General features: G+C 34.3%; 2 protein-coding genes and 1 pseudogene across 4 annotated transcripts; 2 read left to right on the forward strand and 1 right to left on the reverse strand.

The window, feature by feature from the left end:
- On the forward strand, nucleotides 1–3,240 carry LOC7483952 (zinc finger protein CONSTANS-LIKE 16). Of its 3 annotated transcripts, none has more exons than XR_008059996.1 (3): nucleotides 1–1,363; nucleotides 1,889–2,285; nucleotides 2,915–3,240. XR_008059996.1 is itself a non-coding variant. In XM_002311422.4 (2 exons), exons 1-2 carry the CDS (start codon nucleotides 263–265, stop codon nucleotides 2,120–2,122), a joined length of 1,335 nt encoding a protein of 444 aa, XP_002311458.2. In that variant the 5' UTR covers nucleotides 1–262; the 3' UTR covers nucleotides 2,123–2,426. The 3 variants fall into 3 exon arrangements, 1 of the variants encoding a protein (XP_002311458.2); XR_008059995.1 differs by lacking the exon at nucleotides 2,915–3,240 and adding an exon at nucleotides 2,393–2,517; XM_002311422.4 differs by lacking the exon at nucleotides 2,915–3,240 and having other exon boundaries at nucleotides 1,889–2,426.
- LOC112328450 (uncharacterized) lies at nucleotides 2,406–8,081 on the forward strand (annotated as a pseudogene).
- Nucleotides 8,082–10,797: 2,716 nt separating this feature from the next.
- On the reverse strand, nucleotides 10,798–11,828 carry LOC7483954 (LOB domain-containing protein 42). Its single transcript, XM_002312361.4, has 2 exons — nucleotides 11,568–11,828; nucleotides 10,798–11,482 (listed from the first exon to the last, which is right to left on the reverse strand). Exons 1-2 carry the CDS (start codon nucleotides 11,755–11,757, stop codon nucleotides 10,938–10,940), a joined length of 735 nt encoding a protein of 244 aa, XP_002312397.2. The 5' UTR covers nucleotides 11,758–11,828; the 3' UTR covers nucleotides 10,798–10,937.
- Nucleotides 11,829–13,284: the final 1,456 nt, after the last annotated feature.

Raw genomic sequence — 13,284 nt, forward strand, 5'->3', positions numbered from 1 at the left:
AGCCCACTGCTGCTAATCGGACCGCAAAAGCGCTCCTTGCGGGTCACACCCCCTAAATACTCGAATTATCGAGCCACTGTAAGGTACAGGAACTCAGAAAACACATCACCAAAAAAAAAAAAATTAAAAGACAAGTCCCAAAGACCCAATAATTTCTGGGAATCCTTTTGCTCGATTCTCAAGCTTTTATCGATTTGATTTTCTCACTCCCACTTGTTTTTGGCTTCGAATTTTGTTTCTTGAATAAAACCACAACAGCCTCATGATTTGTATCAAAAGTTCGGCCAACGCTGTTGGTGGCAAAACTGCTAGAGCCTGTGATAGTTGTATAAAAAAGCGTGCTAGATGGTACTGTGCAGCTGATGATGCATTTCTTTGCCAAGCCTGTGACTCTTCAGTCCACTCTGCGAACCCATTAGCACGTAGACATGAAAGGGTTCGCTTAAAGACTGCATCACTTAAATCTTTGGACCTATGTTCAAAGGAGAATTCTGTGCCCTCATGGCATGGAGGGTTCACTAGAAAAGCCAGGACACCAAGACATGGCAAGCCAGTGTCTCAATCAAAAATTGCAGAAACGATAAGGAATATTCCAATTCCACTCGTGCCAGAAGTGGGTTCAGATGAAATATCGCATGAAGATAATGAAGAAGAGCATCTACTTTATAGGGTTCCAATCTTTGACCCTTTTGTTGCTGATTTATGTGCTTCAACAACAATCTCAAATGAAGCAGGCGCAATAGTGCCAGCTGGTGGTAATGATGGTACTGATCAAAGAGTTGCTGATTCTAATGGAGTCGAATCAAAGATTTTGATAGGTGCTATTGAAAGGAGAGATGTTGAGAGTTTGCCTGGATTTCTTCCATCTGATATGGATCTTGCAGAGTTTGCAGCTGATATGGAGAGTTTGCTTGGCAGGGGTCTTGAAAATGAGTCTTTCGGGATGGAAGAGCTGGGACTTATGGATTGTAAAGAAGAAAAGGAGTTCGAGGTGAAAGGGTTTCCATTATGGAACGGAAAGGTGAAGGTTGAAGATGAAGAGAATGCAAGCGTGGAAAGAAAAGCTGTTAGGAAATGTTATGCTGGTATTGAGACTGATATGGCAAAAGACCCTATTTTTGAGTTGAGCTTTGACTATAACTCTTCTGCAACTTGTGGAGAGGAAGATGAGAAGGTAGGGATTGAAGAGGGAGACTTGAAGAACACCAGGGGAGAATACGAAGATGATGATGGTGCAAAGAGGAAGATACTGCTGAGTCTGGATTATGAGGCTGTCATGACCGCTTGGGCAAGCCAAGGGTCTCCTTGGACCAATGGTAACAGGCCAGATTTCGACCCTGATGAATGTTGGCCTGACTGCATGGTAGGTTTTTTTTTTTTTCCATTGCTGGTAATTTGTTTTATTTTTAACCCACTATAATACTAAAGTAGAATTTCGCGATTCAACATCGGTGTGTGTTTTGTACATAATTTAATTACAAATTCTGTAGTTACTTCTCATTTCCTTTTTCTGGACAAATAAAAGAGGGAGAATATATTGTTTGGAGAAATTATTACATGAATTCGGCTTTAACTATTTGGACTATGAATCAACTAATCATATTACGTGACACAATCGTTTTTCTCTGTTCTCTTTTACAAAAAAAAAAGTTTTTTCTTATTCTATAATCACGGTTATTGTTTGTTTATCTGAAAGTTCATGATGTAAATTTGTATGATCATTTAGTCCATAGTCTATGAGTGGCGAACCGAATTTGCCTAATAATTTAGTGGTTTCAATGTCTCGTTTATCTGCCGTTTTCTCTGACTCGCTTGCGTAATGGGATTTGAACTTTGAACTACTTGACGAGTTGATGATTGACTGCAATTGTAATATCGTCAATTCCAGGGTATTTGTGGAGCCCAACTTCATCATCCTTATGGAGATATGATCAGTGGACTAGGGGCACACCCTGCAATGGTGGATGGAGGGCGAGAGGCAAGAGTATCCAGGTATAGAGAGAAGCGGAGAACAAGATTGTTCTCCAAGAAAATAAGATACGAGGTCAGGAAATTGAATGCAGAGAAGAGGCCGAGGATGAAAGGGAGATTTGTTAAGAGGACAACCTTAGCAGGAAAATAAATATGGACTGCTCTAGCGAGGTTCCAGTTTGCTTGCACCAAGCGGTGCGATCGACGCTGATATGCACATTACATAGGAGCTCTGATTGAGGGTCTTCGCAGATTTAATAAATAATAAGTTTTTGTGCTGTAGTAGAGCATTGGCAATTGGTAACTTCGTATAGGTACCCTTCCTTCCTGCTAACTTTTGCTGCGCAGAGGAAAAAATTTTCATGTGGATTTTTCAGTCATTATGAGAACTTTTCTCGACTTGATTTTTTTCTTTTTGAAGGATCCACGTCAAGATGGCGACGGGTTTTTGGCCACCTGTGTTGTTCATCATGGATGTCGATTTTCGAAATGCTAGTCTCTTTTCTCAAAAAACTTTTAAAATCTACTCTCTAGCGTTTACAGCTTTACAGTCTGAGCATCACAGAGGTATTTTTTCCATTGAAAAATTATACAATGGGCATGTTTGGTTTTTTTTAACAATAAAAATGTATTTTGGAAGTATTAGACTCACCTCTGCCAGGCCCATGTGCTAGGCTTTGAACTTCTTGACGTTAAATTTTGAAAGGGACTAGAGTGAGATTGGCTCATGTATCAAGGTGGTGTCTGGTACCAATATCTAACTATACTTTTAAAAATATTTTAAATTCTCTTTAGATTTAAATTAATATTATATATTTTAAAATATTTTTAATATACTAGTATTAAAAATAAAAAATTATTTTAATATATTTTCAAATAAAATAATAATTTAAAAAACAACTCCTCAATACTCTCAATTATACTCTCAATTATGCACATGTAGGTATACCTTCGGCAGGTGCGCTTGGCCTACATACAGACAGACAGAGAGAGACCTGGTGCTCGGTTGTTTTATGGGTAGCATCTTTGCAGTACAAAATATGACGAGTCATAAGTTAATGTATGGTCCCTTACACTCTGGCATCCCTTTTTACTCAACAGTGAAAGGCAATTATAAGCTTTGGACAAGCGCGTGTATATATATATATATATATATATATATAACAAGGACCCAGTATCCTCCTTCGTACTAGGGAACGTCTGACAGTTAGTTGCAATGTTTTTAATTATAATAATTTAAATCTCAAATAAAGATTTATTTTTCATTTAGTTACTCTTTCAAATTGTGATGTGTAATCTAACAAATTTTTGCGTGTGAATTGTTATGACACTGATTCGTATTTTATGTTTGAAAAGATAAATTGATAAAAAAAAAAAAAATTAACTAAAGATTGACTTCATTCGAGACTTAAATTGACATAATTAGAGATGTCAATTGTAATTGGAAACTTATTTTGTTATATGAGGACAAATTTAACTCTCTCTTTTTTCCAGATTAACCATATATGCTTGGTATATTTTTCTAGGCTATTAAATCAAACATAAGTTAAGACTATCTAGATAGATGGCTGTGCTGTGCTACAAGACAAGTTAATTTTTTTTAATGTAAACAAAATTATATAGGTATTATTAATGTATTTTCTAATACAAAAATTAGGTTTAATCATAAACTAAAAAATATGATACATATTTGATAACATCTTTTTTAACTATTAATATGATGGCATATTGAATAATATTTTTTAAAAAATATTGAGACTGTGACATATTGACTTGATCCAAGTTAACCTATTAAAAGAAATTATAAGTTCAATGAAAAAAATATTCAATTAGAAAAAATCCAAAAAATAAACACAATCAATTAAAGTCAATCTACCAAACATGCAACTCGTATCATGAGATTGAAATAATCTCATAGAAAGCAAATAAAAAAATACGAAGTTCAATTTCCAACCAACTAGATATTGAATGATGAAATAAAAAAAATTAAACAGAAAAAAAACAACTCGGATTGATCTGTTAAACTTGCGATATGAGTCATGAGATCATGATAAATTCATAGAAAACAAATAATAAATTTTTTATGAAGCCCCACTTTCAACAAGTCTAAATGTTGAAAGTTGAAAACTAAAAAACAAAAAACACTAAATCCATGAGACGAAGCCTAATTTCCATCTAACTAAATACTAAAGGATAAAATAAAATAAAATAAATTAAAAACAGCAGCCCAAAAAAAACTGGGTCAAACAAGTTTAACATGTTAAACCAGCAACCTGAATCAAGTGAACAAGATAAATTTATAGAAAATAAATTGAAAAACCTGCAAAAAAACACTCGAGTTTACCTAAGAAAACTTATCAAACACGTGACTTGAATAATGAGATAAAAATAAATTTATATAAAGCAAATTGAAAAAAAATTTATGATGCCCCAATATAACAAGTATAAATATTGAAGGTTGAAATCAATAAAAAAATAAATCCAACAAGAAATAAACAATCTTCATCAACTCGGGTTAACATGTTGAACTCGCGGCATGGGTCACGAGACAGATAAATTCATTGAAAGCAAATAAAAAAAATCAAGAATCTTCACCTTCAACAGATCTAATCTTAAAAGTTAAAATAATAATAATAAAAAACTAAATTCATGAGACAAAGCCTAATTTTTAATCAACCAAATGTTTAAATACTTATTATACCCTCTTTGTAACACATATACATGCACATAAAGATTTACTTAACTTCCTAGTATTGCCACTAAGAATGTTGAATTATAAAATCAGAAAAAAAATCAAATAGAAAATCATTATATATAAAACAACTCGAGTCAACTCGGGTTAACCTATTAAACCCGCAATATAAGTTATGAAATTATGATAAATTCATAAAAATAAATCATGAAGTCTCCCTTCCAACATATCTAATGTTGAAATAAAAAAAAAATTATCCAAGAAACCAATAAATAACTTAATATAAAGAAAATTAAAAAAAAAATTTATTGAAAGATTAAATTAAAAAAAAAGGGGGAGAAGATTGAATTGTTAAAGTGTTAACTTAAAAAAAAAAAGTAAACAAAAAAACACAAAACAGTGCTTAACTATATCATTTTTTCTGCACACAAAATAATTTAAACATCCTAAACAAAAATCTAAACTCAGAAACCATTTGTAAGCATTCGGTTTATGCTAAAATTGAACTTAAACTTATTTACCTATCTATTTCAATTAGATTTTGATGTCCACATATTTACTACATTGAGAGCTTTATTTTATTGTTTTAGTTTTTGTTATTAAAGATAAGTTTTCTATACAGATATTTCCACTTTCTTCTCTGACTCTTCTTATTCTCCTCTCCTCTCCTTTTCCTTTTTTTCATATTATTATTTTTATATATTTTTTAAAAGCAAATCTAACGATAAAAAAGAAATATTCATGTAGAATCATTGGCCATAATTGCACAGTGAAGAACATATTTTGAAAATCTAAAAAGTTTGAAAGGGTGAAAATTTTAAATGCTTGTAAGGATAAATTTGAGGTGAAATTTGATGATATTTTTCTATTTATGTCTCTATTTTCCGTGCCCTGATCTTATATAAAAAGAAAATAACATATAAAAAATTTAACAAACTAGCATAGTTGAAAATAAATAGTCAACACACTTTAAATGGTTGCATCAGTAAACCCTATTGAATTTTAATTGGTTATGCTGACGAGAAGAACACAATCACTATATATGTCGGTGCAACTTGATAAAATACAAAAAAATTAAAAAAAAAAAAAAAACTAAAGGGCTGAGCTAATCCTTTCAAGACGGTTCTTCAATTTTCTTTTTTTGAGGGTTGCATTGATTCATCCATAAGCACAGCCTTTTATTTTATTTTTATATTTTTATAAACACAACCACTTAAAGTTGCTGACTATTTATTTTAGATTGTCAGGCATCAACTTCATCAACCACTTTTTCTGCAAAAATATCAGATACAATAAAATCAATCTCGAAGTTTACCAGATGACCACCGAATACAGTAATAGAATCTGTCTCTATACAAACTTGTACGCTTCAGGTCACGACAATTAAAGATTTTAATTTTGCCTTTGATTAGACCAATGCCACATTTAACAGCCACGAAAAAAAGAATCAGAGAAGAAAAAACGCTTGTTATGGGATGTTAATTTCAAGGGTAGAACTTTCTCTTCGTTGAATTAAAATGAGCACCAAATGTCTGTGTGGGGCGTAAATTATTATCTGGAAAGGACACCTAACACCCAAGCTGTGAAAAGCAGATGAGTTCTGGGGACCATGGATTCTATCAATTTAAGGGCAAACTCGTGTCATATCATGTCATTCCACTCTGTTGGCACTTGGCGTGATTAACGATAGCCTAGTCCCTAGATAGCTGCAATTGTTTCACTTTCATCTGGGTAGTAAAATTTTTGAGCAGTCAGTATCCTGAGGTTATGAAATGGTCCTTGCCTTTATATCTGCAATTCTTTGTTGAAGGAGGAACAAATATGTTTTGAACCTCGAATTCAATAAACCAGTAAGGAAAAACAATGTAAAAGATAGATTAATTATGACTAAAGAAACCAGAGTTAAAGCAGAACATTAATGGAACCGATCTTGGCAAACCAACTCAAACTCGTACGGCTTTCTTTTTTCGTAATTAAAGATAGAATACAATCATTGGGAATTAATAAATACACAATAACGCTCCACTAATCCTCTTTCATTTTAACAAAATTAAGAAGCCGAAACAATCAGACCACCAAGCATTGATCTCCACTGGGTCGGACAGTAGCGAACAGTTCGACGAGGATATATATTAGCACTCACCAAATGTCAATGTCATTTTCCCCCTTCAATTCTGTACCTTTCACTTCATGAAAGTAACCAGTTCCCCACTTGCAACTATCTTTGTACAAGTGGTAATAGGTTTACAAACGCTCATGAACTTAATTTAGATAAAGAGTTTCGATCTCTAAGCTCGCAAGTTATTCTTCTTCAACCTTTAAATACTTATTATACCCTCTTTGTAACACATATACATGCACATAAAGATTTACTTAACTTCCTAGTATTGCCACTATGAAATTTTCCACAACTTATGAAGGAGATTTGTTTTGTACGTAGGTTTCAATCACCTTCACCACCAGTCATTGACTGATAATTACGAACATCTCTACTACTCTTATATGGAAGCTTGCTCGTGTTAGATATTAGTTATAATTCTAGTGCAGGTAGGAATCCTTGAAAAAATATCTGTGTTAGATGAGTTTATTAGAATCTTTGTTTAATTAGATAATTAGATTAACGCGTTCAGAATAATAAGCATGTTAGATAAGTTTATTGGTGAGAAGATAAATTAACCAATAAAGTTTAGAAGGTTGATCCAAATACTTTATTTCCAACCATTAGTATTAGAGCTTGGATTTACCGATTTAGTGTTTTCAATAATCTATATCAGAGCAACAAGCATAGATCAGTAGGAAAATAGACACAAAATACAGCAACGGACAGAGGCAAAGGATCAGTCGAAACGACGATGGCGATGACAAGATGGAAGAGGACTCTGAATCTGCGGTGGGATTGGGCGGTGAAGTTGTGGAAATTGATGATGGACTCCACGAACAACAAATGAATACTGAAAATAAGGAGCACAATTTGAATAATCATGATCCTGTAAATCATGTTGGCGTGCCACATCCTAAAAGGGGCACAACCGCAAACCTACCAAGCTCTTCTCGAAAAGTTTGTCTCGCACTGACATAGAGGTTAGATTGAGCGCCCCTACAAGATGTCTACGCTTTTTCCCAGAGCTTGAAGGGAAAAGTGCAATCGAGTCCCAGGCAATAGATGCTCTTGGGAAACAGTGGTCCTTTAAACTATCCGTTGGCAGAGGTGGAATCCATCATAAACCTGTTATCACGGGACAGTGGCCTTGAATATGTGAAGTAGAAAGGTGTCAAGATGGGTGATATCGTCACTATATTACTGCAATATAATGAAGTTGATGAAGTGCAATAGAGCATTACAGTGTCCAGAAAGGTTTTCAATGTTTTGGCTTATTTGCCAAAACATTCTCTCTTAGATAGCTACCTCAAGCCATGATATTTTAAAAACAATTACTGCCAATGCAATAATTCTATCAATGCTACTAATTCGACAAACCTACTTCTATTGAAAAAGGATGAACTTCTGCTTTAAAAAAAATTGCTACTGTTACGTTAAGAAACTTGCTACTGTTTGCTGAAAAAAGACTGACGCTGCAGCTGGAAAGGTTTGTAAATGCTGCTGCCAAGGCTGAACTGACTTGTCTCTACGGCTACTGCTGTGACTGTCACTGGCTGCTACTTCTAGGAACGTGGCTTTGATTAAGAAAAACTGATGCTGGACAGCTGCTGGTGAAGTTCAATACTGCTGCCACGCGCTGCAGCGGTCACGCAGGGAGAGGGCAGGTGTGAAAAACAAATCAAAGCTGCTGCTGTTACAAAGCAGCTGCTGTCAAAAAGGACCTGATACTGAGGCTGATTGTTTCTAAGGAGCTGCTGCTATTACTATCAATATTAACGCACGTCTACTTGTCCAAGGTACTGCTCGAAGAAGGAACGGCTGCTGATTCGAGATTCAAGCTGCTGCTGTACTCGTCTACTGTTTCCGAAAGCACTGCGGTGTTTTCAACTTCAAACAAGGATTTAACACAATGTTATTATCAGGAACCCGAAGAACATTATCTAAAAACCCATAAAAAATGCAGCCTTGAGACAGCCAATATCAAGCCCAAAAATAAGCATTTTTTGCCTCTAAAATATGATTTCAAAAAACTAATAAAAACATCAAAACATTAAAATTAAACTTAGATACCAAATCCAAAAATAAACAATTTAAAACAGCATATATATTCATACAACATAAATTCAAAATTAGTTTTCTAAACTCATTGTAGACTCTTCTCGTTGATATATTTTTTTGATTTTCTTTCAATATTTTTGATTTTTTTTATATTTTCTCTTTTTTTTTTGTATTTTCTGATTTTTTGTTCATGTGGGCCCAAAAATAAGTAATAAAAAAAATTAAAAAATTAAATTAAAAAAGCTGCAGCCACTAGGGGAATTAAGGGAATGGTTGAAAACTGCCAAGAAGAATTACGTACAATCATGGAGTGATTTCATTCTCTCTTCCGAGAGCATCCTTTGCTAAACCATCTGCAATCTCATTAACCTCCCTAAACACACGATATTTTTTTTTATTGTTCCTTTTGTATTAATTTTTACTTTCAGAGTCTTTTACTAAATAGCTAACAACTACTATTCAATAAAACTATCAAACTATCGATGATTATATATATAAAACTACTAAAAATACGTTGCATTCTTCACGGTCGGTACTATGAGCTCCGCTCTTCATCCAAGCAATAGCTGTAGTCGAGTCTGCTTCAAAATTAAATCCAGTTAAAAGTTTACTCTTTACTCATTTATAGACCAGCCAGCCAGGCAGCTATAGCTCAAGGAAAAAACGATGACGTTTTAGTCAGAACTTGTCGACCAGATCGTGGCAGGTAGAGCCTAAAAAGTGCTCTTCACATTGAACAATTAAAAATTTCTCAAGAAAACTGTTTTAAATGGTTTTTACCATTCAAAACATATATATGGGTGTGCGTGTGTTTGAGTGCATGGAAAACTTTCTTAATATATGTCTCCCAAATTTCCTCTCTTCTTCATTTCTTTATATAAAAAAATCTCCTTACGAAGAGAATGATTTGCTTTCTATTGAAGTTTTTGTGGCTTGAATTAAATTGTTTTGCCTGATCATTGGAAGATATATTTGTAGTGCTAGGCAAATATTATTTTAAAAATACTGAAGTTTTTCTAGTTTTTTTTCCAACACATACCACTATCATATTTTGAGTGTTAAATTCAGGTTCCATTACAAAACTCAACATATAATTTTCTTCAGTAAAGTAGATTTATTTTATTATTTTTTGTATAGCTCAAAATCCAATAAACCTCGTAATAAACCTTTTTTTTAGATTTACTTATAAGTTTATGTTTATTAATTTTATTTATCATGGGATTTACTTTTTCAGCATAAATCTTATATCTCATATCGTGTTAGAAAGAAAATTTTAATACCTGCTTGCTCTAAAACAATCATTTAACTTTTCATAAATGAATAAAAATACTTTAATCGATACTCCTTGACTGAGAGTGAAAGGAGTCACGGCCCTGCAACAAATTAATTGATGGGGGCAGAAATGAGAGGAGCTGTGTCCACCTGGAGCATTATAGCCACTACATGCGATGAGACCTGGAAACAATCCCCTGGATTCATTCATGAAGGGCAGCTGTCTGAATCCTTACAGAACCACCACATTACGTGGAGTGAATTCACGACCAAATACATGCACAATGGTCATGACTGTTTTGACGACCACCATAATATATCATCCACCGTGACTAAAATAAAAGGTTAATCAAAAGGAAAATAATGGTTCTCGACCAGTAGCTAATTTTTATTAATTTCTCTAAAAAAAGTACTGGTACGTCGGTACTGGAAAGATTAATTAATAAGCAAAGCTCATAGAAAGATTATTTAATGAGCAGAGAGCATTCAATACTGAAGTCTGACCACAAAACAAAAGGATGGAGACACATCCGAGATGAAATATTTTGTTGATTTCATTTAAGCAATCCGATATATTTCATGGATTCTGAAAGAAAAAAAACAACCACATTCATACTCCTCGCCAAATTAACAAAAGGTAAAATTATATATCCCTAATATTGTATGTGCCTTTTCTTCTAAGTTTTTGATGATTTTTCTTAAATAAGAATAAATTATTCCTACAATATATTTATGCTAGCAAAAGAAGTTCAAATAATTATAAAACCGCATCGCTGAAGCTAAGGCAGCACGCCTGCATGCCTCAAGTCAATATTCTACGAACAGGTACCATTTTAACTTGTACTACTCTGAAACCAAACCAAGAGTCAGATCCAAACGGACATCACTGCCATCACCTTGTCCATTAAATTTGAAGAAACTGTCCGGTTCAACCTGACTCCACAAAGAACCCTCCACTGTTTCAACAGAAAATATGCTATCCTCATCTTTTATATAACTACCCCGATTTCCCAAATGACCCAAACATGAATCACGAACCGGCTCAAATCCCCACTCACCCGGGTTAACCCTGCTCGTTGGTTCAGACTGTGAATTGGGCCTGGTGGCAATGGACCGCTTGAACCGGGTCTGGTTCTTGGCTTTGGTTAGTTCAGGGGAGTCTTGGTCCCTGGGCACGTGGCGTATGTCGTAGGTGTTGAGAGAAGAGATCAAGTGTGGTGCTGGAACCTCAGAAGAGGAAGGCAGTGACATGATGGGTGACCCTTTGAGCACCGCATCAACGGCTGCTTGGCATTGGGCCCAATTACCTGACCAAAGCATGCCTACTGAACCATAGACCGGATTCACTATCCGGCCACACGCCTCATATAGCAATGACCTAAATATAGCTGCATGCAAAGCCAATAACAAAATCAGACCTAAAATTTGCCAGAAAAATATGTATACAAAATCAGATCGAATAGTAATTTATACCTGGGCGGAGTTTTGGGGGGCCGGCTTCAATGAGATTGACGAGGCCAGCACGACCATAGAACTTGGCCAAGAATAAAGTGGCATTCGCTTGAGAATCAGGGGTTTTGATCCATTGAAGGCAAGGTCTAATGGTGCAGTTATCACTGCAACCTTTACGGAGGACCCTGCAGCCATTGCAGCTCATTCTCATGGTTATTAATGTCTCTGATTTACAGAGAGGAGGGGTTTATTGTACGGAGACGGAGAGAGAGGGATAGGTAAGGAGGGGATGAAGGGGAGTATTTAAGGGCAAAGGGTTGGTGGGATGCAAAAGGCGCAGCGGTTTCCGAAGGAGGGTGTTTTGGGAGTAAAATAAATTTGCTGAAAACCAGGGGCTTTGTTCCTAATCTTTTCTTGTTTAGGAAGGGTGCTTTCCTTGGAAAAGCCTCTGATTCTCCAGTCTTTTTCCTTGGTTAGTATTTTGCCCTACATGCATAAACTTTATTACAGATATACCACGATACACTTGAGCATTTAAATTTATGGAAAGCACAATATTCAATCACTTTATAAAAAAATGAAATATTAATTATTAATTAATGAGTGTTTTCACCCACTAAAGAATAAAAAGATGGTACAAAGTCTTCTTTAAATATTGGAGCTGACTCCCATTATATATTTTTATACTAAAAAAAGAGCTTGAATAGATAAATATAAAATAATTTTAGCTTTTAAATTTTTCTACAGTAGATTTAGATTATTTTTGGTAGTGTGATTGTGGGTAAGTTTTAAATGAACCACAAAAATTTATGTTTGATTATGGCTGAAACTGTGTTTTATTTTGGCGGGATTCACTAAGAATTGAGATTGAATCTCAATTTGAAAAAAAGTAAGACAAATCAGTCAGAAACTTATTATCTCATTTTCTAAATCCACCGACAAAAACACATATAGAGAAGATAGGAGAGAAAAAAACCGTTGGAGTAACCCTTTTTCTCGTACCACCCTGCAATGGTTCATTACATCAATAATTCTTCATCTTAAAAACCTTTGAAAAAATATCTTGCAATGGTTTTTTGACTGGGTAAATTAATCATCTCTCTCTCGAAAATTCCAGAGCTCTATCTTCTCCAACAATCTCCTTTCCTCATTTGTCAAAATTATTTTTCCTTCCTTTTTTCTGCCCAATAAGTTTTTCCGAGGTAATGATCTTGTAGATCTATTTAAAAAGGTATTTGATTAAGTGATGTTTATTGCTTACACAATGAACATTTTTTTCTTTATTTTATTTTTCAAAATTAAAACATGATCCGACATCTCTTTGTTTTGTCGTTGTAGAATAAAAAAGAATTAAACTACAGTATTTTTATTGTTTCTTACAGTGAAATCTGTTGTTGTAGACTCTATCTACAGATCTATGTTGGTTTTGGAGGCACAACAACAAGAGGACTTCGAAAACTAGTATGGGAACAAGAAGAGAAGGTGTTGTGAAGTAGATAATGTGTTTCTTTCTTTACATATTTTTAACTAAAAACTTGTTTTAATTTCACAAAAATTAAAGTTTGGGTGTTGTTGATTGTTTTTATTTATGATATTGTGAACTTTGGGTGTTGTGAAGTAGGTTAATTAACCATGTGCACTACTAGGTTTTCATGCCGACAATGTGCATTTTTTTTCCTCTTAAATCTTGTTAAAAATGAATTATTCATACTTAGAAGCTAAGGAATTTGAATACCCA

This window comes from Populus trichocarpa, chromosome 8 (genome assembly GCF_000002775.5).
Source record: "Populus trichocarpa isolate Nisqually-1 chromosome 8, P.trichocarpa_v4.1, whole genome shotgun sequence".
Taxonomy (NCBI): domain Eukaryota; kingdom Viridiplantae; phylum Streptophyta; class Magnoliopsida; order Malpighiales; family Salicaceae; genus Populus; species Populus trichocarpa.